At 46.5% G+C, this 23,043-nt stretch overlaps 1 protein-coding gene across 3 annotated transcripts in view; it reads left to right on the forward strand.

The window, feature by feature from the left end:
* Positions 1 to 23,043, forward strand: part of LOC126480723 (kinesin-like protein Klp10A) — a 327,696-nt gene that overhangs the window by 195,084 nt on the left and 109,569 nt on the right. For all 3 annotated transcript variants that reach the window (XM_050103985.1, XM_050103986.1, XM_050103987.1), the window contains exon 3: positions 13,312 to 13,401. In XM_050103985.1, coding sequence (XP_049959942.1) covers positions 13,312 to 13,401 — 90 coding nt within the window. The remainder of the gene's footprint in view (positions 1 to 13,311; positions 13,402 to 23,043) is intronic.

Genomic DNA, 23,043 nt, shown 5'->3' on the forward strand with positions numbered 1-23,043 from the left:
GGAGTGTGGTTTATAGTTGGGCAGCGCCTTCAGCATTGCATTTACTCGACCCTGTGCACCACTGTGGGGTTTGATTAGCGACAGGAGCTTTTAGGACGAGTCCGTTGACCAGCGTACTGGTGTAGGCTGGTGTCCCTCCATTGCAGATCAGACGTGCGCAACTGCCCGCTATTTACGCAGCACACATTCATAGTTCCCCTGAGCATCCGAATTACCGTCTCCTTTTCCCTCCCGCGGCTGTCCATCTCCCTCATCAGCGGCCCAGATCGGTCCTAACGATTGCGGTCGCGTACGGCCCCTTCTCTCTGAGCTGGACTCCTTCCCTTTACCACCTCTCCTTGCTGTTCGTTCACGTACGCCTCCATGGTGTACACCTCGGCCGCAGCTTTGTCTGGACTTTTTTGCATGGCCCTAAGGACTCCGTTAACCCCGCAGCTCTCTGCTGTCACTTCCTCTCGATTCTTGACGCGTTCCGGGGCTCTGAGGTGGTTTACACCGACGGCTCAATGGCTGATGGTCACATAGGCTTCGCATATGTTAATGGAGGACATATTGAGCAGCACTCCTTGCCAGTTGGCTGTAGTGTTTTCATTGCAGAGCTGGCGGCCATATCTCGTGCTCTTGAGTACATCCGCTCATGCCCTGGAGAGTCATTTCTCCTGTGTACTGACTCATTAAGCAACCTACAAGCCATCGACCAGTGCTACATTCGCAACCCTCTGGTAGCGCCCATTCAGGAGTCCATCTATGCCCTGGAACAGTCCCGTCGTTCTGGAGAGAGGCATCTCCGAAGCTAACCTGCGTTCTGTCTTACATCACAGGGTTTTCCGGCTTTGGGAGACGGAATGGCATAACAACACTCACAACAAACTGCGTGTCATTAAGGAGACTGAGTGGGTGGAAGTCTTCCACGCAGGCCTCTCGCAGGGAATCAGTCGTCCTCTGCCGGGGCCGCATTGGCCATACGTGGTTAACGCATTGGTTACCTACTCTGTCATGAGGGCCCACCTCAGTGTCGCTGTGGCTCTCAAATGACAGTCGTCCACCTCCTGCTGAACTGCCCACTTTTAGCTGCTCTGCGGCGAACTTTTAACTTTCCCAGCACCCTGCCTTCAGTGTCTGGCGACAATGCCCCCACAGCAGTTTTAGTTTTACATTTTATCCGTGAGATTTGGTTTTATACTTCTATGTAGGTTTTAGTGCATGTCCGTTGTCCCTCTGTCCTCCACTCTAGTGCTTCCCCCCTGTGGGTCTGGGGATTAGAATAGGCCGGAGGTATTCCTGCCTGTCGCAAGAGGCGACTAAAAGGAGTCCCTCCCCCTCAAGGGGGTAGTTAGCGCCTGCGTCCGGGGAGACGGACGGTTCCACGACCTCTATTTGCGGTCATTTTGCTTTTTCACTTCTCGTTTCTTCCTTCCTTTGGTTGGTTCCTTTCTCTGCTCTTCTCCACCTCACTGTCTTCCTTACTCTTTCCCTTGCCTTCTTCTCCTTGCCTTCTCATTACCTTCTTCTCCTTGCCTTCTCTGGTCTCTGCCTCGGCGTTTGAGACAGTCTGTCCTCTCTTCCTCTCTCTCTTCTTTTTCCTCTTCTTCCTTCCTCTCTGTGCGCGCCTGAAGGCCGACCCACGCGTTCGCACGCGTAGCCGGTGACGGGGTAACGCGTAATTCCCCGCCCTGGGTAGACATGTAAGGCACGCACGTACCCCCTGGTAAAGGCCAGGCCCAGGGAGGGGTGATTGCCTGAGCTGATACCTTCTGACCATGCCGATTGGTCCCTCCGTCTGTTTCTCGGGACGTGTGACCTGAGGTGTAAACATTCACCTAAGGCGGGAGTGCCCTCTGAGAGGGTCCCCACAAGGAAGGAGCGCGCCATCGGAGACGCTGGCAATCATGGGGGATTCCTCCACAATGGATTTCACTCCATCTCTCTCGACTTCTGCCCATAAACGGAAACTTGACCAGCCACCAGTGACAAAAGTACTACCGCCTGCCCCACAGTTTCTCGTCGTTTCTCGATCTGAGGACGGAAAGGATTTTTCCTCTGTCAACCCTTTCGTTATCCAGAAGGGTGTAGATGCCATAGCCGGATCTGTCAAATCTTGTACCAGGTTGCGTAACGGTACCTTATTACTAGAAACTGAGAGCGCCTTTCAGGCACAAAAACTGCTTCGGGCCACACTCCTGTACACGTTCCCTGTCCGGGTGGAGGCTCACCGAACTTTGAATTCGTCTCGTGGTGTGGTCTATACCAGATCCCTCGACGGATTGACTGACGAGGAGATTCAATCTTCCCTCGCTGAGCAGGGCGTGACGGCTGTCCATAGGGTCATGAAAAAGGTCAACAATGACCTTGTACCGACCCGGACACTTTTCTTGACCTTTGATAGTGTTAAGCTGCCATCGCGCATCAAGGCGGGCTACGAGGTTATTTCTGTTCGCCCCTATGTCCCGACACCTACGCGCTGCTACCAGTGTCAGCGTTTCAATCACACTCGACAGTCTTGTTCCAATGCAGCTAAATGTGTCACTTGTGGCTGGGATGCCCATGAGGGTGACTGTCCACCTCCGTCTCCTCGTTGTGTGAACTGTCAGGGTGACCATGCCGCATCCTCCCGCGACTGTCCTGTCTATAAGGAAGAACGCTGTATCCAAGAAATTCGGGTCAAAGAGAAAGTGTCCACCTCGGCTGCTCGCAAGATATTGGCTAGTAGGAAGCCCACGCTGCTCCCAGCGGGGAAATACAGTACTGTCCTCGCCTCTCCTCGGACTACCAGGTAGGTGGCAACCCAGACATGCGATCTGACCTTCAGCACCACGGTCGTCCGTTCGGCCAGTGCTAAGATCGCACGGTCGACGTCTCCTCTTCCTCCCATCACCCCACAGACACCAGCCCCTTCATCAGCTTCTGCTAAGACGAAGACCCAGAAGTCAGATGCACGGGCCTTCAAGAAGGAACCGTCCCGTGCAGACTTCCTACGTACCTCGACCTCCCAGCCTTCGACCGGTACTTCCACCAAACGACCTTCCAAGAAGGCTCATAGGAAGCACAGTTCTTCTTCTCCCCACGGCGCATTTCTTCTCCTGCGCCAACCAGCGGTTGCCGCCCCAGGCCGTCATCCGTTTCGCCTGGCCGCACCGCTGGTAGCCGAACATCTGGCCGTTCACCTGCGGAGGAAGCTCCCCCTCCCGGCCATCTTACCAAGATGGCCGATGAACCTATAGACCCAATGGACGATGACTGTCCTCCTACTGATAGCGGCGGCAGTGCTCGCTCGAAGCCAGGCCCTCAGCGGCCTTCGAGGTGCCCCCTTCTTTCATCTTCCTTTTCTTCTTACGATGGCACTTATTCACTGGAATATTCGCAGCATTCGCTCCAACCGAGAGGACTTGAAGTTTCTGCTCCGCTTGCACCGTCCGCTCGTCGTAGCCCTCCAGGAAACGAAGCTACGCCCATGCGATCAAATTGCCTTGGCACACTACACCTCTGTGCGTTTTGACCTACCCTCTGTGGTAGGTATTCCGGCTCATGGAGGGGTTATGTTGCTGGTCCGGGATGATATTTACTACGATCCCATCACATTGCACACCGGCCTGCAGGAAGTTGCCATCCGCATTACTCTCCCCACTTTTACTTTTTCCATTTGTACCGTCTACACTCCATCGTCATCTGCCGTTACCAGGGCAGACATGATGCAGCTTATTGCTCAGCTACCTGCCCCATTTTTGTTAACTGGAGACTTCAATGCCCACCATCCCCTTTGGGGCTCTCCGGCATCCTATCCGAGGGGCTCCCTGTTAGCAGACCTTTTCAACCAGCTCAATCTTGTCTGCCTCAATACTGGCGCCCCTACTTTTCTTTCGGACACATCTCACACCTATTCCCATTTAGACCTCTCTATATGTACTACCCAACTTGCACGCCGGTTTGAGTGGTATGCACTTTCTGATACGTATTCGAGCGACCACTTCCCGTGTGTTATCCATCTCCTGCAGCATACCCCCTCCCCGTGCTCATCCAGTTGGAACATCTCCAAAGCAGACTGGGGGCTCTTCTCATCCAGGGCGACCTTTCAGGATCAGACCTTCACAAGCTGCGATCGTCAGGTCGCACACCTCACGGAAGTCATTCTCACTGCTGCTGAATATTCCATCCCTCACCCTACTTCTTCTCCACGTCGCGTACCGATCCCCTGGTGGACCGCAGCATGTAGAGACGCTTTACGTGCTCGTCAACGCGCTTTACGCACCTTTAAACGCCACCCTACAGTGGCGAATTGTATCACTTATAAACGATTACGTGCACAGCGTCGTCGTATTATTAAAGAAAGCAAGAAAGCCAGCTGGGCTGCTTTCACAAGCACCTTCAACACTTTTACACCTTCTTCTGTTGTCTGGGGTAGCCTGCGCCGGCTATCTGGCACTAAGGTCCACTCACGTCCTTGTGGCCCCGGAGGATGTCTCCAATGCCTTCGGCCGCTTTTTCGCAGAGGTTTCGAGCTCCGCTCGTTACCACCCTGCCTTCCTCCCCCGCAAACAGGCAGAGGAGGCTAGGCCACCTAACTTCCGCTCCTCGAATCGTGAAAGTTATAATGCCCCATTCACCATGCGGGAACTCGAAAACGCACTTGCCCGGTCACGGTCCTCCGCTCCAGGGCCTGATTCTATTCATATTCAGATGCTGAAGAACCTTTCTCCTGCGGGAAAGGTTTTCTTCTTCGTACTTACAATCGCATCTGGACTGAGGGACATGTTCCCGCATGCTGGCGCGAGTCTATTGTTGTCCCGATTCCTAAGCCGGGGAAGGACAAGCACTTGCCTTCCAGTTATCGACCCATCTCGCTTACCAGCTGTGTCTGTAAAGTGATGGAGCGAATGGTTAACTCTCGATTGGTTTGGCTGCTCGAGTCTCGACGCCTACTTACCAATGTACAATGTGGATTTCGTAGGCGCCGCTCTGCTGTTGACCATCTGGTTACCTTGTCGACCTTCATTATGAATAACTTCTTGCGGAAGCGCCCGACCGCGGCTGTGTTCTTTGATTTGGAGAAGGCTTACGACACCTGTTGGAGGGCGGGCATTCTCCGCACCATGCATACATGGGGTCTTCGCGGTCGCCTCCCTCTTTTTATTCGTTCCTTTTTAATGGATCGACAGTTCAGGGTACGTGTGGGTTCTGTCCTGTCACACCTTTCACCAGGAGAATGGGGTGCCACAGGGCTCAGTTTTGAGCGTCGCTCTCTTCGCCATAGCGAGCAATCCAATAATGGATTGCCTCCCAGCTGATGTATCAGGCTCCCTTTTCGTGGACGATTTTACCATCTATTGCAGCGCGCAGCGTACACGTGTCCTGGAGCGCTGTCTTCGGCGTTCTCTTGACCGTCTTTACTCCTGGAGTGTCGCCAATGGCTTCCGTTTTTCTGCCGAGAAGACGGTCTGTATTAACTTCTGGCGCTACAAAGAGTTTCTCCCACCGTCCTTACGACTCGGTCCCGTTGCTCTCCCATTCGTGGAGACAACAAAATTTTTAGGTCTTACATTCGACAGGAAACTTAGCTGGTCTCCACATGTGTCATATTTGGCTGCCCGTTGTACCCGTTCTTTGAATGTCCTCCGTGTTCTCAGTAGTATGTCGTGGGGAGCGGATCGAACCGTCCTACTTCGTCTCTATCGGTCGATCGTCCGCTCCAAGCTGGATTATGGGAGCTTCGTATACTCCTCTGCACGGCCATCCATCTTACGGTGCCTCAACTCCATACAACATCGGGGTTTACGACTTGCGATCGGAGCGTTTTATATTAGTCCCGCAGAGAGTCATCATGCTGACGCTGGCGAATTGCCACTCACCTACCGGCGCGATATACTGCTTTGTCGGTATGCCTGTCGGCTACTGTCAATGCCCGACCACCCGTCTTATCGTTCCTTTTTTGACGACTCTCTCGACCGTCAATACGGGTTGTATGTCTCTGCCCTGCTACCCCCTGGAGTTCGCTTTCGTCGCCTCCTTCAACACCTTAATTTTTCACTCCCTGCAACCTTTCGAGTGGGCGAGAGCCACACGCCATCTTGGCTCCAGGCTCAGGTTCGCGTTCACCTTGACTTCAGCTCGCTCCCAAAAGAGGTTACCCCCGGTTCGGTCTACCACTCCCGTTTTGTCGAACTTCGTTTGAAGTTCATTAATATGACCTTCATTTATACAGATGGCTCAAAGACCAATGACGGGGTCGGGTGTTCCTTTATTGTCGGGGCACAAAGTTTCAAATACCGGCTCCATGGCCATTGTTCGGTCTTCACAGCTGAGCTCTTTGCCCTCTACCAGGCTGTTCTTTACATCTGCCGCCACCGACATTCTGCTTATGTCATCTGCTCAGATTCCCTGAGCGCCATCCAGAGCCTCAGTGATCCGTATCCGGTTCACCCTTTCGTGCACCGGATCCAACGCTCTCTTCAGCAGCTGGTGGACGTCGGTTCTCCGGTTAGCTTTATGTGGGTTCCTGGCCATGTCGGTATCCCTGGGAACGAAGCTGCAGATGCCGCGGCCAAGGCTGCGGTCCTCCAGCCTCGGACAGCTTCTTGTTGTGTCCCTTCGTCGGATTGTAGCAGGGTAATTTGTCGGCGCATTTTATCGCTGTGGTATGCCGATTGGGCTGCACTTACGGACAACAAGCTTCGGGCCTTGAAACCTCTTCCCGCGGCTTGGACGTCCTCCTCCCGCCCTTCTCGGCGGGAGGAGGTCGTTTTGGCCCGGTTACGCATTGGCCACTGCCAGTTCAGCCATCGCCATCTGCTGACGGCTGCGCCGGCGCCGTTCTGCCCATGTGGGCAATTGCTGACGGTCCGCCACATTTTAACGTCCTGTCCGGATTTTAACACACTGCGTTTTGATCTTGGCCTGCCATGTACTATAGATGCCATTTTAGCGGATGACCCACGAGCAGCTGCTGGCGTTCTTCGTTTTATCAATTTGACAAACCTCTCTAAGGACATTTGATTATGCTGTTTTTTTAATCCTATCCCTGTGAGTCTGTCTTTTATCGTGTTTTCCCTTTTAGTTGTTGTTTTAAACTTGTGCCTCGCGGTGCAACGTAGTCTGGGCGCTAATGACCATTGAAGTTGTGCGCCCTAAAACCACAAAAAAACTCTAGTGCTTTTAGGGTGAAGGCTTTAATGTGTTGCAGAGTGGCTGGCTTTCCCTTTTTCTTCTCATGGTTGGCCAGTCACTGTAATCTGCTTTCATGTTTTACTCTCTCCTGTTTCTAGCGTCTCTCTCTCTCTCTCTCTCTTTTTTAATATAGGTGTTCGTTGCCTTCCCTTCGTTCTTATGCCTTTTCCCTTCTTTCCGTTTTGTGTTATATGTTTCGTCCGTTTTATACTCACACTTGTGGCATTGTTTTATTAGGAACAAGGGACTGTGGTTTGGTCCCTTCTCCAGCCTTTAAACCAACCTACCTCCCACTCCCCCCTCTTTTAAACAAACCAAACAACCAACTAACTTTATTGCCTTTCACTTGGCAACATGCGTCGTTCTCCAGGAATCTCATAGTACTGATGCTCACTCACTGAAGTTTTGTTGGTTCTGTGCTTTTTCAGAACCGAGTTGGCCCTTTCAGGGCTTCCATTGGCATCTGCACATTGGCCTGTACAGATTTTTTTAGTACATGGATCCCACTTCATACCACCCATTGGAAGCCGTTGCCATTCAGGTCCAGTGGGACACTGGGGTCACAGTTTGGAATCTATCTCCCTCCTGGCAACCCACCTACGCGTATTACCCTAAATGCCCTCCTTCAGAAACTTCTCGACCCTCTCTCCTCCTTGGGAATTTTGATGCCCATAACCCTTTGGGGGAGGTGGGGCAGTGTTTTTTCATCTAGTCGGTGGCTCCTCTGTGACAAATTTCTTGCGGAACAAGACCTGTGCTACCTTGATGATTGCTCCCCTACCCATTTTAGTGCTGCATATAGAAATTTCTCTGCCATTGATCTTTCAATCTCTTTCCCTACACTTTTTTATTTCTTACGCTGGTCGCCACACAATGACCTCTGTGATAGTGACAATTTCCTGTTGATTCTGTCGTTCCCCTTCCACCTCCTGATGACCCAGTTTTCCCTCATACTGATTTCTCTGTAGACGTCCCACGTTGTGTTTCCACCCTTTTTTTTATATTATTTTTTAAGTTTTGCCGGTGAAGTCGCCCGTGATCGGTTCAACAATATAATCTGCACTACCATTCCCGCACTTGGCTGGCCCCATTCGCCATCGGCCAGTTCGTGGTGGAGCACGGTCTTTGCCACTGTTATCGGTGATCGTTGTCGCATCTTGCAACGTTGTAAGTGGCACCCCTCCTCCACCGATCTTATTATCTTTACATGTCTTTGTGGCAAAGCCTGTTACTTAATCAAACAGAGGAAACGTGTGTTGGGAGTGCTTTTATTGCTCTCTAGGTTCTTCTGTCCCTTCGTCACGTTTATGGGCTACACTCTGTACCCTGAAGGTTGTCAGCGGCTGTCTTTTATTCCTGGCCTTGCCCTTCCTGGTGGGATGTGTACAGATCCATCAGTTCTTCCATACACCTTGCGAACCATTTTGTGACAGTATCAGCGTCAGCCACCTATCCAGCCCCCTTCCTCTCCGGAAACAGCGTGCTGAAGCTTCCCGTCTTAAGTTTTACCCCTTATCAGGTGGAATCCTACAGTGAACATTTTACTGAACGGGAGCTACTTCTGGCCCTCTCTTCTTCCAATGATTCAGCTCTTGACCCAGATTCCGTCCATAAACAGTTGCTTAAATACCTCAGTCCTCCATGATGCCTATATCTCCTCCAGGTGTTTAGTCATATTTGGCTCCAAAGCGTTTTCTCTTCTCACTGGAGAGACAGTATTTTGCTTCCTGTCCTTCAGCCTGGCAAGGATCCGTTGTTGCTTGGGTGAAAAGCCACTGAGCCTGACCAAGTCCCCTGCAGGTTACTAGAACAGGTGGTGGCTCATCAGCTAAATTGGGTCCTTGAATCGTAGGAACTTCCATCTCGTTACCAGTGCACCATTCGGTAGGGACAGTTGCTGATAATCATCTGCTTCGATTAGAAACACCATTTCGGCCGGCCGTTTCTCAGCGCCACTATCTTCTCGCAGTTTTCTTCAATCATCTTGCGCGTTATGCTCCATGAGTTAAGTTTTCAGGGCCACCTCCGAACTTTTATTCGTCAGTTCCTGTCCCACTTGTTGTTCAGAATCTGGGTTCACTGTTTTCAGCTCTCTGTGTGTCCAGGAGAATGGCACTACTCAGGGCTCCATATTAAGTGTCCTTTTCCCTCATCGCTATTAATGGACTTGGGGCCCCTGCTGGACCGTTGGTCACCCTTGCTATGTATGTTGATTGTTTGAATATTTGGGCGCGCTCTACTCGGTGGCCTTTGCAGAACGACAGCTCCAGGGTGGCATCCGGCACACTTCCACGTGGGCACTCTCGCTTTGTTTTCAAATCTGTTCTCTTAAGTTGAGGGTAGTGCATTTATGTCGCTGTACTGCAGTCGATCGTGATCTGGAGCTCTACATCAATGACCAGCATCTGACCATGGTCCCCCAATTTTACCGTTTGGGCTCTCCCTCACTTTTCTCTGCCGTTACTTCCACCTTCCCTCCTTGTCTTTTCCCCATGTTCTCTCTTGGTGTGTCCCCCCCCCCTCCCTCCTCCACCCTTGTTAGTGAGCCATGGATTCGGATGAATCTCTTGCTGCATTGTTTTTTCCGAATGCTCTTGTGGGAATTTCAGGGAGCCACTGTGTGTGTGGGTGTGTGGGTTTTTTTAACACTGACGGCTCGAATGTGGGATACGCTTTCACATAGTTTGTTGGCACAGAACACAGTCTCTTGCGTGCCACATGTGGGGTGTTTACTGTGGAATTGATCGTCACCCATCAGGGCCTCTGCTTCATTAAACAGTCCTCAATCACCCAAGTTTTGTTGTGTATGGACTAGATGTGTGGCCTTCAGGCTACAGCTCGGAGTTTTTACCACCATCCCATGGTCTCTGCCATCTACGACTTTCTTGCTGATCTTATTTATGCTGCTTGTTCAGTTGATTTCCGTTGTGTTCGTGGCCATGTAGGTATCCCATGTAATGAACTTATTGATCGTCTGGTTGGGGGGGGGGGGGGGGTGTCCAGCGACCTCCTCACTGTTCTCTGTGAATTTGCAGCTTTGCATCAAATCTCTTTCTGCCCAATTGTGGGCTGGCTATTGGGTGGCTTCCCCACTCTAATAAACAATGCACCATGAAGGGCTCCCACCATCAGGCTTTCTTCCCTCTGCCTCTCCTGGCAAAAATACACACTCCTCTGCCATCTTCGTATTGGCATTACTAGGATGACGCATGGTTTTTTTACTCTGCAACGAGCTGCCCCCCTACTCCTCAGCATAGTCGCAGGGCCCCTGATCCATATTATGTAGGACTGTCCCCGCCTTTTGGCCCTTCACACTAAATATGATCTCCCAACTTCCTTGTCTCGGGTGTTCGCGGACGACCCTTGCAGTGTTAAATCTGTCCTCAGTTTTCTTCGCGAAAATGGTTTGTACTCTCAGGTGTAAATCCTTAAATTTTCCTTTCGAATTTTAGTCCTTCTGTTAGCGTATAGTTTGGTTATGGAGGCTTTGCTTGACCTTGCTTTCACGCCAACCAGGTTCTCCCCACCTTTTCCCTATGTTTTGTGTGATGTGTTGTACTGTTTTGTTTCCCCTTTTGTTGTGTCTTCTTCCCCTGGTGCTGTCTCCATTATATCATGGGACGCGCTGGTTGCAGTGCTGGTGTCCCACTGCACGTAGCATTTCTGGGGCACCGCTGCTCACCTCGTTTCACCAACCCATTGCCTGTTCTTTCCTCATCCTGTTGACCTGACGTCCCTATCTCATCTTTGTTTGCATGTTATCCCTTCCCGTTAACTGGACTGGACAGTTGTTTCTCCCTTGATTTCTGGCCCCCTACATTATGAGACAGAGTCCCCGTTGTTTGATCCCCTCCCTCGAATCAGCCAACCAACCAATCGGATAGCCAGAGAAGCATTATCTTTTAACCAAAGAAGGCACAACCAAGTAATGTAGTAAACTGACAATTACTCTTACAAGTCACTTTTGTTAATTGCTGACTAGAATAATATACAGAAGAATAGAAAGAACTGAAGGCTTACCGGAGAGAGATTAGTTATGTTTCCAGAACGAAGGTATAATCCAAGAAAGCCTTATATTGCTCTTGGTAACTGAAAGTGGGTTGTAGGAAAAATCGGAACACCTACCTAGCATCTGTGGACCTAGAGAAGGTTTTACATAGTGTGGTGTGAAATAAGATGTTCACAACCCTTAAAAGTTCGGGATTAAAGAACAGACACCGACGAATAATATATGATATCTACAAAACCTGCTTGGTAGTAGTAAAAGTAGAGGGTCAAGAAAGAGTGGTTCTTGTTACGAAGGGTGTAAGGCAGGTTTGCTACTTATCCCCACTGACTTTCAAATTGTACATCGGAGGTGTAAAACAAGATGTGGAAGAAAATTTTATAGCAAGAATGAAAGTACGCAACCGTCTGCATCCCACTTCGTCCCGGTATCAGTGCACGTGCGTGGCACACAGCCCACGGCTTCACTAGGGAGGGGTAAGTAGTGTTTTGAACCGATTACGGGGCGATCTGAGGTTTTCTCGGCTTGATTAATGGTGCATCATTAGTCATGCACGAATATCAGGCCAGTCTCATTGTCATCTAGGTTAAATTGAGGTGTGTACAATATTGGAACAGCGTCCTCCAGCCTATTGTACTTCCATAGAGGGACATTTCAGCGGTGAGCTAAACTTTGAAGACAATATTTCACAAACGCAGTGCGCACCCCCCACTCCCTGCTTCCTATAGGAGCAGTTATCAGCCTTTGGAATAGCCTACATCTGGCGTCATGAACATGACTGTGACTTCTTAGGGTCAGTTGAAACTTTGAGTGCATTGCTTCAAGAATCTACCTCTCACATTGGATGACCAACGTGGCAACTACCCTCTGGGCAGTATTCACACATACGAATAAGATTACAATGTATATAAACGACCTTGGTAATACTTTGCAGGCAGTCTTTTTCGCATGGAATGAACCAGTTTTTTGTTGTGTCTGAATTAATATTTGTGCCATTCTTGTTATAAACATTTTCAGAGTAGTCTTACGAAGTATTCCAAATTCTTGTCGTTTTTTCAAGCGTACTCCAAAATCTTCATTTAGATAAAGGTCTACGCTGGAAACTTCAGAACATGAGTAGTATGGTACTACCACCACAGACAAAAAATTTCCACTGTATGCTTATGGTCATTGTCTTGTTGAAAGTAGTAATCCGTGCCTAAACCCAAGGTATCAACACCTTTCTGCAGATTTTCCTTCAGCATAATTAAATACCGATATCTGTCCATGTTACAAAAACTTTCATCTGTGGATCGTACTGTGTCCCAGAAACTTGGGTTCTTGCTTACATGCTCTCGAGCACATTAAAGTTTCAATTTTTTGTTTTTATTGCAAATGTATGGTACCCCAGGTTCACAACATTAAAATATAGCGAAAGGCCCTTGGTGTGATTTCCTTCCCGAACTGATCATTAACATGTGACGCAGCAGATGCTATCAAATTGTTTAGGATCTTTCTTAGCATTGTTATTAACATACTTCATTCTCTTTCCATCAGCTCTGGGATAACCTCTTCTTTCGCTATTGAAGAGAGTACTTCTTTCTGTAGGTCGCCATGTTATGGAATGCACAGTTGCCAGACTTCTTCCAATAATATCGGCTATTTCTGAAAATGGTCTTCCCTTTTCTGTTCGAAGAGAACTATCTGCCTTTCCTTTACTTGTTTTCTTCCCTTTGCGGCCCATTTTGCTGTTGGACGGCATTCACCGCATATTATCAGAACCAACATGCTTCAGTTGCAGCTTTCCATTGAATGCGTTCATTGCTACAAACGGTTCATCAGTCGTTCCTGTGTGAAGCCAGTTAGTACAGAATTTTTATTTACTTTTTGCAGAAGGCTTATGCAGTTAGTAGTTTTATTCGTACACATTAGGAAGGAATCTCCATACTGTTAGTTTACCAAATAACATGTTGCCGGCGATCTTTAGTTCTAATAAATAAAGTCATTCTACGTGAACAACGATGTATGAATATTGTTTTCCGTGGCTGGATTTCCAAAGGAAGTAAAGATATCGAATATTGTTATACAGAGAAATAATTATTTCCAGAGTTAATTCTGTAACATTTTATCAGAGAATGTCTTAAATTTATTTCCGCTTTTGTTTTCAGATTGAGATTGATGCTATCCTCTCCCTCAACCCTGGACTTACAAACAAGGGCAGAGATGACACTACCTTCATCCCTCACAAACTGCAACGAGTGAGTATTCTCTGATTTCCTGTTACATCTAACAGCAGCGCATTTAAATATCAACGGTACGTAAGTGCTCAAGCTGGTGAATTAAATATTCGGAGCTTGCTCCGATTTAAACGGCTCCGCACGCCATCGGCGGGGCATGTTTCAGTTAGCTTTTCCACCGAAGAAGGTAAAATAAAGAAATGCTCATCTATTGCGTACAAGTGGTGTAAGTGATGTGTCTTGACTTCGGCTACGTCGCGAATCGATAACTATTGTCCCATTTACAGGCGAGCGTTCGTGTTTGTTGTCGAGTTCATCAACCCTGCAAGGTAAAGCAGAAAGCATCTGGACGGTAACTGTTTTCGATGTTTGCTTTCTGTGTAGTATAAACACGACAGCTTTTTAAAAACAGGTTTCTGTGTCCATGTGTTCTCCAGAAGTGGCAAGTCTATTGTGTAGAAGAAACTGCTTCGACGAACATGAAGTATACCCGAAATCGTTTTTAGCCACTTCTGTGTGCTCAGTACTGCATAACAATAAAGAAATTCTTCGTAGCACATAATATGTAATATCCGATTCATTGTGTTTTTAAGATTGCTTTAGGTGATAGGCGTTAGATTGTAAGTTTGGCTATGTGGTATCCTAAAGAGCAGGACCTCATTTTGAGCGCAAAATAATGAAACAGTTACGAAAAACTTTTCTTGATGTTTGCAATGACAGAAAAAAGTGGTCAAATTTTTCTAAATAAATATCGAAATAGCATCTCCACCGTTCTACATATACATCTAGTGAACTTTGTTCTAGAATGTTGAAGCAGGTGTGATTAAAAGATTGTCATATTATGAGACAGTAGATTTTATGAACTCTGTAGTTAAGTCATTAATGAAACACCTCGGCTTTATAAAGGGGAGAACCGGCGATAAGGTGTATCGTGGTCGTAATAAGGAATTTATAACGAAGTCACAATAAAGTAGACATCGGATTTAAAGATATAGGGTACTGTAGACTCCTCGTCCAATCTGTTGAGAAACGAAGATTATGGCCACAGCGCCATTCATCAGTAACTACTTTTAAAAAAGTGAAGGTTGGACACTTTATTTACACATCGTCAATAAAGTCTTCCTGAATATTGTTATGCATAAGTTTGTCAAGAAATGCGTGTCAAAACTGATGAGTGTGTAAAGATCTCTTGGCACGTTGTCGACAGTACACTTCGTGCATCTCTTTTTTCGCTTTTGTCAAGCACTCTACAACAGTTTAACGTGTGATGCGGTGTTGTATACACGTTATTGTTATTGCAGTGACGTTAACAATTACTTGCTAACTGTCACACAAAAGAAATTGTCATAGAATCTGTAGCAGCTCGCATGGCACCACAAATTAACTGGTTTTTTACATACGTCCAATGCCGAAATCTGCAAAATGTCAGCAAGGTAGAAAATAGCTGCATAATTCATCTGAGATAAATCTCTGATATCTTATACTTCATAACCTTATTTTAATATTGTAGGTGTTGAAACCAGATAATGTATTTCAGAGAGAAGACATGCCACGAGATTTTGTAGAAACCTCTACACTTGGAAGATGACGCGACGTGTAGTGTCAGTATTTAAGCATGATGTGTCATGGTTTACCGTGCGCTAAGTTCCATTTGATAGGTAATGTGTGTGCAAAGATTTTTGAGACCAATCATCGCCTTCGGCGTGGTTCATACCACCTTTTGGTGACAGTTAAATCTTACATTCACAGCTATTGTGTGATGTGATTCCACAAATTGACTTTTCGTCCTTCCATAATGTTGGTATTTGAAGATGTGGGAGGAACATCATTCTGATTTTGTTGTGAAGTATGTTTACAGAGTACAGAGTTGGAAATTTTGAAAGATACACATTGGGTCGCAGGAGGCTCAGAGATATCTCTCAACTTCATATACGTTGTTTCAGTATATGTCAGGGGTGGATGGTGACGAATGCTGACGGCTGTCACTTAATTTGGTTGTATTATACTAGTTTCCTGAAACGAAGTTGGGGTAATTGTTCGCGGAGTGTTATTGCACTGCATTTGAAACACGTGGTAGCGTTAAGAGACCTACTTATGCGGAACATTTTTCTAGAATTGTGTGGCGTAATAATTAAGAATATTATTAATTTGGGAAATATTTGTCTTGGGGTCTCCTTGTGATCTCATAGTAGTAAATGTGTGTGTGTGTGTGTGTGTGTGTGTGTGTGTGTGTGTGTGTGTGTGTGTGTTGCACCAATTTGTTCTGTACAATAGCTGAGACAAACTGCACGTCGATTCCTGTATCAGTATATTCGTAATATGCACGAAATGCCTATGTTTTTGTCCCTCCGCTCGAAGGGATGTACCCCTAACACGTTACCTTACAGTTGCATGATAGCATTTGCGTAACAGTCTAACGTTCCACGTACGGGAATTGTGACTTTAAACCAGTTTCCTATCTGCACATTAGCACAGAACGTTTCGACAGCATTCTTTGTCGTGCTCTTAATTCACTTAAGGTGGTAATTCATTACTTAATCCCATCAAATACGTGTAGTGAGTGTTTTTTCTGTTATATTGAAAGTACTTTGTTCAGAAATTACAACTACTGGAGTGTTGTGACAAGTTGCATCTAGAACAGTGGCAGCATAGAGCGATTAATTTCTTCGCAGATCTGGCGAAATGTGAGAGAATGCGGAAACTTTGTAAATGTCGGTAAACAAAATTTGAAGTGTAGCATAGAGACAGAAGAGTAAAAAGCGTGTAATGTGTTTTGCTGAGGTCCATGTTTATCATGTCAAATTCGAAAAATGTGCTTACAACCGCTTTAAAAGAAAACAATGTCGTCAGTATAAAACGTACTAACAGAATTCATTTAGGAGAGCAAATTCTTGCAATGAAGAAGACAATGAGAGTGGCGAAGTCTCTCTCTTCACTACGCGTTTTATTCTTGAGCGCTGACCGTAATGGAATTTGCATTCCAGTTCCAGCGCCAAAGAATCAGTTTTAAAACTAGCTAAATATCGAACCCTCTGAACGCCTGTCAGGAAAATGGCACAGAACTGCGAAGATATTGAACTAGTCGGTGGAAAAGAAGCGTTTCAGTATAATATCAATATATCTATTAGAATTGATACATAATCATTCAAAATGGTCGCTTAGGAGACTGTCACGTCAAGATCAAACGAGCCATTACTATATATCTTGTTTGATCTTACATGATCTTGTTTGTTTCAGAGTTTGTTCAGTCAGATATCATTTATAAAGTAAAGATTAAGCAGATTTAATTATTACTGATGTGTTTATAGTCATTATTACATTGAAACTGGTTTTACATATTTTTCAGTAAGAAGGAAAGCTATTAAATAAAAAATGTAGGACTCTTACCTTGCTTTGAAACACATGACAATGAACTTTGTCGCGTAGCTCGTAACCATTTTCGCACCACCTCCATAGTGTAGTCTTCTGTAACATTCTTTCACCAGTCCAAACCGTTAAACATCTGACTACACTATACCTGTGCCGTATGGTGGGGTTTCAAGAATGAATTTTCCGCCCGGAAGAGGGTTGTGCGGTTTCTGGTAGATTAAAACGAGAGCCGGACCGCGAAACTAACCCTAAACGTTGCCTTTTACAGTCAGTGCTCTTGCCGACTGAGCTAACCACAAGCCCCCCCACAGCTTTACATCTGCCATTACCTCTGTATTGTTCGTAAAGTTAACGGAATCTACCCTACCAGCTCCTCATAATGCAAACTATTCGTAGAATGCACGTTCGTACGAGCGCTTGTTGTTCTTTCAGGGAGCACCAGTGGTCTACGTCTCGACTGCTCGGTAATTTTAAGTTGCTTTCAACTCGTAACTCTAACGGTTATTATAAAAATCACATGTGCAAGTGCAACCATTAGGGTGCGCAATGTCGTTAGTGGATTGTGGACTGCTGGTCGTTGTGGCCGAGCGTTTCTAGGTTCTTCAGTCTGCTACGTTCTCAGGTTCGAATCCTGCCTCGGGCATGGATGTATGTGATGTCCTTAGGTTAATTAGGTTTAATTAGTTCTAAGTTCTAGGGGACTGATGACCTCAGATGTTAAGTCCCATAGTGCTCAGAGCCATTTGAACTATTTTTTTGATTGTGGACTCTTGATTTTTTTCCTCGATTTAAAGATATGTCTACCACGACTTATTTCTTACCCTCTGGTTCATTATGGTGCCCCCAGAACTCGTCTCGTACAATTGTTGTTTTAAATTCTCGAGACTGGTTGGATGAAACACTCCTCACTGATTGGCCCTGTGTGTGTCTCTCCATCCCTCCGTAACTGCTGCAATCTACATAAATTTGAACCCGTCTCCCTCTACATTGTACCCCCTCCCCAAAATTCTTTCCCCATTGTTGACGTTTCTTTGATGTATCAGGTTGTCTCTGACGGAATTACACTGTTAAACGTTTATTCCTCCTCGATGAACTGTAACTGGTTTCCCAAATTCTTCAGTTTCCTTTACTGTTCTGTCTATAGATTAGATCAACTATTAGTTCCCTATCATGCTTTCCACTCGTATAACAGCAGTCCGGATGCTGTAAAACTTGTAGACGACATTTCACTATCTTTATTTTATCTCTGGTAAGTTTCAGAATTCGAAAGTGTATTCTAGTGATCGATGTTAAAGATTTATAAAATGACAAATGTCGTAATTGTTGGTTTATCTTTTTAAACATTCCATCTAAGTTGTAGAGGGGCTAGTATTGCTCCCGGTCATGGCCTGGGGCACCAACGTGTTGAAATGAGTGGATGAAATTATAGAGCATCCCTCAGCTTCCATAGTGTCGAAATTTGTGGGCTGTTTCATTGCCCTCCTGTTTAATTATTTTCTGTCCCAGATATTTCACAAGTATTGTTGCATCCAGTTTGTACAGGTACCCGCTGTTCTAGCCTTCGCAAGGCAACTCACAAGAATAATCCTTTTGTATCCTTTATCTAGTGATGAGCTAGTAAAAGTTTCTGCTGTACTGCTTTACGTCTTTCATTGCGTCTTTTTGCTCTTCATAGTTATAGAAATGACGATATCATGAAGTTTTGGGGAATTTATCTGTTTTATTCATGTTGAAACTTGTTGGTTTTCTTTTAACCGCACTCGTTACTTAGATTTTCGGAGGAGTGCTAAAGAATCATGTTGTGCTCTTAATCATGCGTCATCCTATCCTAGAGAACACTACCTTATTTCTAGCCCATGTTATGGACTTCACCTTTGGTGCATAGTCACTAGCTTCCTTCCACTATTTTGATGACTGCTCCGATTATTGGCTTGAATCGTGAACCCTTGCCTTACCTGCTCTGTAAGCGCACCGCACAATATCAGTTGGCTTCCTTCTACGACATCCCAGAAAGACATTTTCTGCGTTTGCTTTCGAACAACATTCAACATTAGCCCATACATTTTACACAAGGATTTCTCATAGTTCTATTCGCATTTTCTAAAGACAGTTAAATTCTAGGAGTGGTTGCCGTAAAGTTTTAATTTTCACCTGAGAAAAATAAAGCTGCATGGGTGACAGTGTCGGTCCTTCTCTACGTGATCACCCTCACATGCGACACATTTTCTCCGACAATGGATCACTTCAGATATTTAGACTGTAAGTCCCCATTCAAACTGTTTAGGAAACTTTCCACTTCTGTATTTACTTCGTCTTCATTTTAGAAATGACTGTCATGCGTGGTTTCTTCATCAGAGGAAAGAGCACGAAGTCACAGGTTACCATGCGCATGATAGCTGGAGACCAGACAAAACTTGATGGCCCGCAGAATGAGCTGGGGCGTAGTCGTTACGCAAGAAACACTCCCTTGGCCAACGTCCTGTGTCCTTGACAATCTCCCGAAAGCTCATCAGAAGTTTTCTGTCATGCTGCTCTGACGGTTAGTAACTTACGAGCATAATCCGTTAACACCACACCGTGGTAGCCAAACACCTCACCCGAAGAAGAAGAAGAAGGAAAAAAAAAAAACTCGTCTGGTTCTTGAAATGTCATGTGGTCTTAATTTTTGACTATTCTGGAAAATTAGGTGCTTTTATTAACAACAGTACTCTGTCAAGGAGTTACTTCTGTTTGTCTATACGTTGGTGTCCATAATAAACGTGCGTTTGCTGTTAAGTGTTGCACTTCGTTGACGACGTTGCCCTCAGAATTGCACTTGATTGTGGTTATGAAGTGACCATACTCCTTTCAGTGCCTCGATTTCAGCACTCCAACATGCTTTCATAATTCGATAAAATTTTTGTTTGACGTCAACAACCCCAACTTCTGGTGAGTTTTCGGGAGATTGTCAAGGACGCAGGATGTTGTCCAAGGGAGTGTTTCTTATGTAACGACTACGTCCCGGCTCATTCTGCGGGCCATCAAGTTTTGTCTGATTGTTCCCTTCCTTTTCATTTAGAATGGTATTTCATTTAGAATGGTAGTGATCGTAACTGACTTGAATGCATTAATTCTACATAAATTTGTGTAAATACGTTTAAATTTTGTAATTAAGTGCAACATTGCGATGAATAAAATAAGGAAGAGTTAGTAATTGCAGGGATCAAACCCGGGTCCTCGAATTACCAGTCTAGACTTTTGACGCCTTGCCCTCGGTGGAGTTATGACAAAGGCACTTTACAAAACCCTCAAAATCTACGTTAGCACAATACACTTCAAACAGTTTCAAGGAAAAAGGCCGATGTTTTGAATCTAGCGATCTGTGGCAAATGATTGTTCTGAACAAATACTTAATCATAGTCAGCCCTTCCCAAAACCACCTTGATATGCACCTAAATTACTTCCTGGTGTTTCTATTCTGTTTAGTATAACAGTGGAAACTGTTATATGTAAGTTATTGCCAAGGAATTCCTCTGTTGTTAAAATCTTGTGCATTGCCTTTATTATGTAGGGGATCTATCAAGGCCACCTTAAACTCTCCTAAGAGTTTTCCTGGTTTTCAGGTTTTGTACAGGGGTTCATGGCCTTTTTGAGAGTTCATGCATGGCACACAAGGGGTCCCAAGCTATTGTGGCCCTTTCTTCCTTCCTGAGCTGCATCCCTTTCCCTGAGCCCCTCCCTTGGCATCCTCGCTCCATCCCCTCTGCCCCTCTCCTTCCCCCTCTGTGTCCTTGCTTAGGTCAGCCTGGCTATCCTCCTGTTTTCTGTCATCTTTTAAGATTTGGTTTCCTTTATTTTCTTCCCTTCCCCTTTGGGGTTTGACAGCCCTTCTAAATTTTGTCTGTGTAGTGTGAGCAATCTGGGGAACACTACCTTCCTCAGTATCTTCAGTGTGTGGCCTTGACACCTCTTCCATCTTTCCTTTGACACTGTTGTTCTTTAAAACTATATAGCCAGCATGGTATCCAGTCAGTGTGGTGGGCTCCCTGTGTACCCTTTCGGTTGAGCCCCCTGACATCAACTGGCCATGTGGCTGAGTGGTTCTAGGTGCTTCAGTCCGGAGCCACACTGCTGCTACAGTTGCAGGTTCGAATCCTGCCTCGGGCATGGACATGTGATGTCCTTAGCTTAGTTAGGTTTAACTAGTTCTAAGTCTAGGGGACAGATGACCTCAGATGTTAAGTCCCATAATGCTTAGAGCCATTTGAACCCTGACAACACAGGGACCACACTTCTGATACCTGTGCTGCTACATCCCTATGCAGGTCGAGGAGTGGTTGCTCATCATTCTGGAACTGTAAAACTCCAAGCAATGGCCGCCGTGCCAGATGGCTCTTGCTGTGACTAGGTAGTGCCCACAGCGAGAGCCCCTGATCAGAATGGGCGGTATGTGGGTGGATGCTTTGTGCATTAAATGCGTTAAGTTCCAAAAATCTACCCGTTCCTCTATGGCTGTCTCTTTAGTTTGGAATTGTGTGATCCTGCGGCCTTCCCTTCCCTAGCTACCCCTTGGGAGGAGGGCCAGGTTTGCTGGCTTCGGGTGAAACCCATTCCCAGCTACCCCGTGTGCATCAGGACTGATGGGGACACTTTTCGCCGCTACCGCCACCACCACCAAGCCATTATTTTCGTGTGAATTATCGAAGATTAGTTTGGCAAAGTGGACACTGAGTAAGATAAAGTCAAATTTGCTGTTGATTAGAATTTCTTTTGCCACACAATCTGCGACAGTGTGTGCCTGTGACCACCTTGGTGGCATCCTGGTGTCCATTACTCCTCACTAGTGTTTGAATATAGTCCAAGGAGACGTTTTTTATAAAGACATCCCTTAAACTGATAAGAAACTCTTTGGTCAATCTGGAACAGCGGAGTACTCATGTTGTCTAATGTGTTTCAGAACACAGAAGGCCGCAAGCGTGACGACGTAGATACTGACGTGTCTTTATTCTTGCATTTAAAGCCTTTATGCTTCCGAAGGTGGGCAAGGTTAGGGCTCTCAGTGTTATGTGAAACCATACATCTCGCCACCCATGATATGTATTCAGTGTTCGTATTTCGGACACATCCTCCTGTTGTCCAGTGGACCCTCTATGCGATGAATGTGGGCTCTCTCTCCATGAGAGAAACGGCTGTGTTACGCCTCTCGTTTGTGTTAATTGTCACAATTATCACTCTACTCACTCGTCAGACTGTGCAATTTATAGGAAGGAAAAGAAGATACAGCATAAATCTCTCGATCGTTCATCCTACTCTGAGGCTCATCAGAAATATGACTATCTTCACACTGTGCCTGTGACGTCTTTAACTCTGTTAAGTCTTTCCCCTCTCCTCCCTCCTCCTCAACTGTTTCCTCTCCCCCTCCTCCTTTTTCCAGTCCCTCTCGCTTCTCCCCTCTGATACCGTTCCCACATCCTCCCCTCTGGGTGGTGTAGCTCCTTCATGCGGCCAGAGAAGTGCCTTCCTTCAGTGCCTGCAAGTGATGTGGCTGACTCTTGGGACCCCTTGCCCCGGCGTCTTCCAGACTGGAGACCTGCTGCTCCAATCAGCCACAGGACCCATTTGTATGTTTACCCCTAGGTTACCCACACTCTGTGACAGGTCTTGCTGAAGCCTGCTCTCCCTCTGAACTGTGCTGTTCTCCACCTATGGAAGAGGAGAAACAACTTAAGTCTGGGACAAGAACCTGCTAGTGCCCCTGGAGATACTGACTCTTGTTTGTGGATATTATCCTGTCCTTGTTGGTGCTGCATGGTGACCAGGCAGCATGGCTAACTTCAGCCCATTCACCTCCTATTTGGATCACTGTTGTGTGCTTATTCATTAGAACTCTAATGAACAGTGTCACCATGCAACATTGCTACCCCTATTTTCTTTTACTCCCCAGCTTGTGGCGTTCTCCAGGAATATCATTTTACTGATGCTCACTCACAGATCCTTTGTGGATTTGATGCTTTCTGTTGGAACCATGTCAGCCCTTTGAGGGCTTCAGGTGGAGTCTGCATGTTGGTCTTAAGGACATTGTTAGTACAGGGATCCCCCTTAGAACCACATTGGAAGCGGTGGCCATACAGGTCCAGTTGGAATCAGTGGTCACTTTCCTCCCTCCTGACAAACCACCTATGCCTACAGCGCTAACTGCCCTCCTTCAGGGACTCCCCCCTCCCTTCCTCCTCCTCCTCCTCCTCCTCGAGGATTTTAATGCTCATCACCCTTTTGTGGGGCACTGCTTCATCTAGTCGGGGGCTCCTCGCTGAC

Source organism: Schistocerca serialis, chromosome 5 (genome assembly GCF_023864345.2).
Source record: "Schistocerca serialis cubense isolate TAMUIC-IGC-003099 chromosome 5, iqSchSeri2.2, whole genome shotgun sequence".
Classification (NCBI taxonomy): domain Eukaryota; kingdom Metazoa; phylum Arthropoda; class Insecta; order Orthoptera; family Acrididae; genus Schistocerca; species Schistocerca serialis.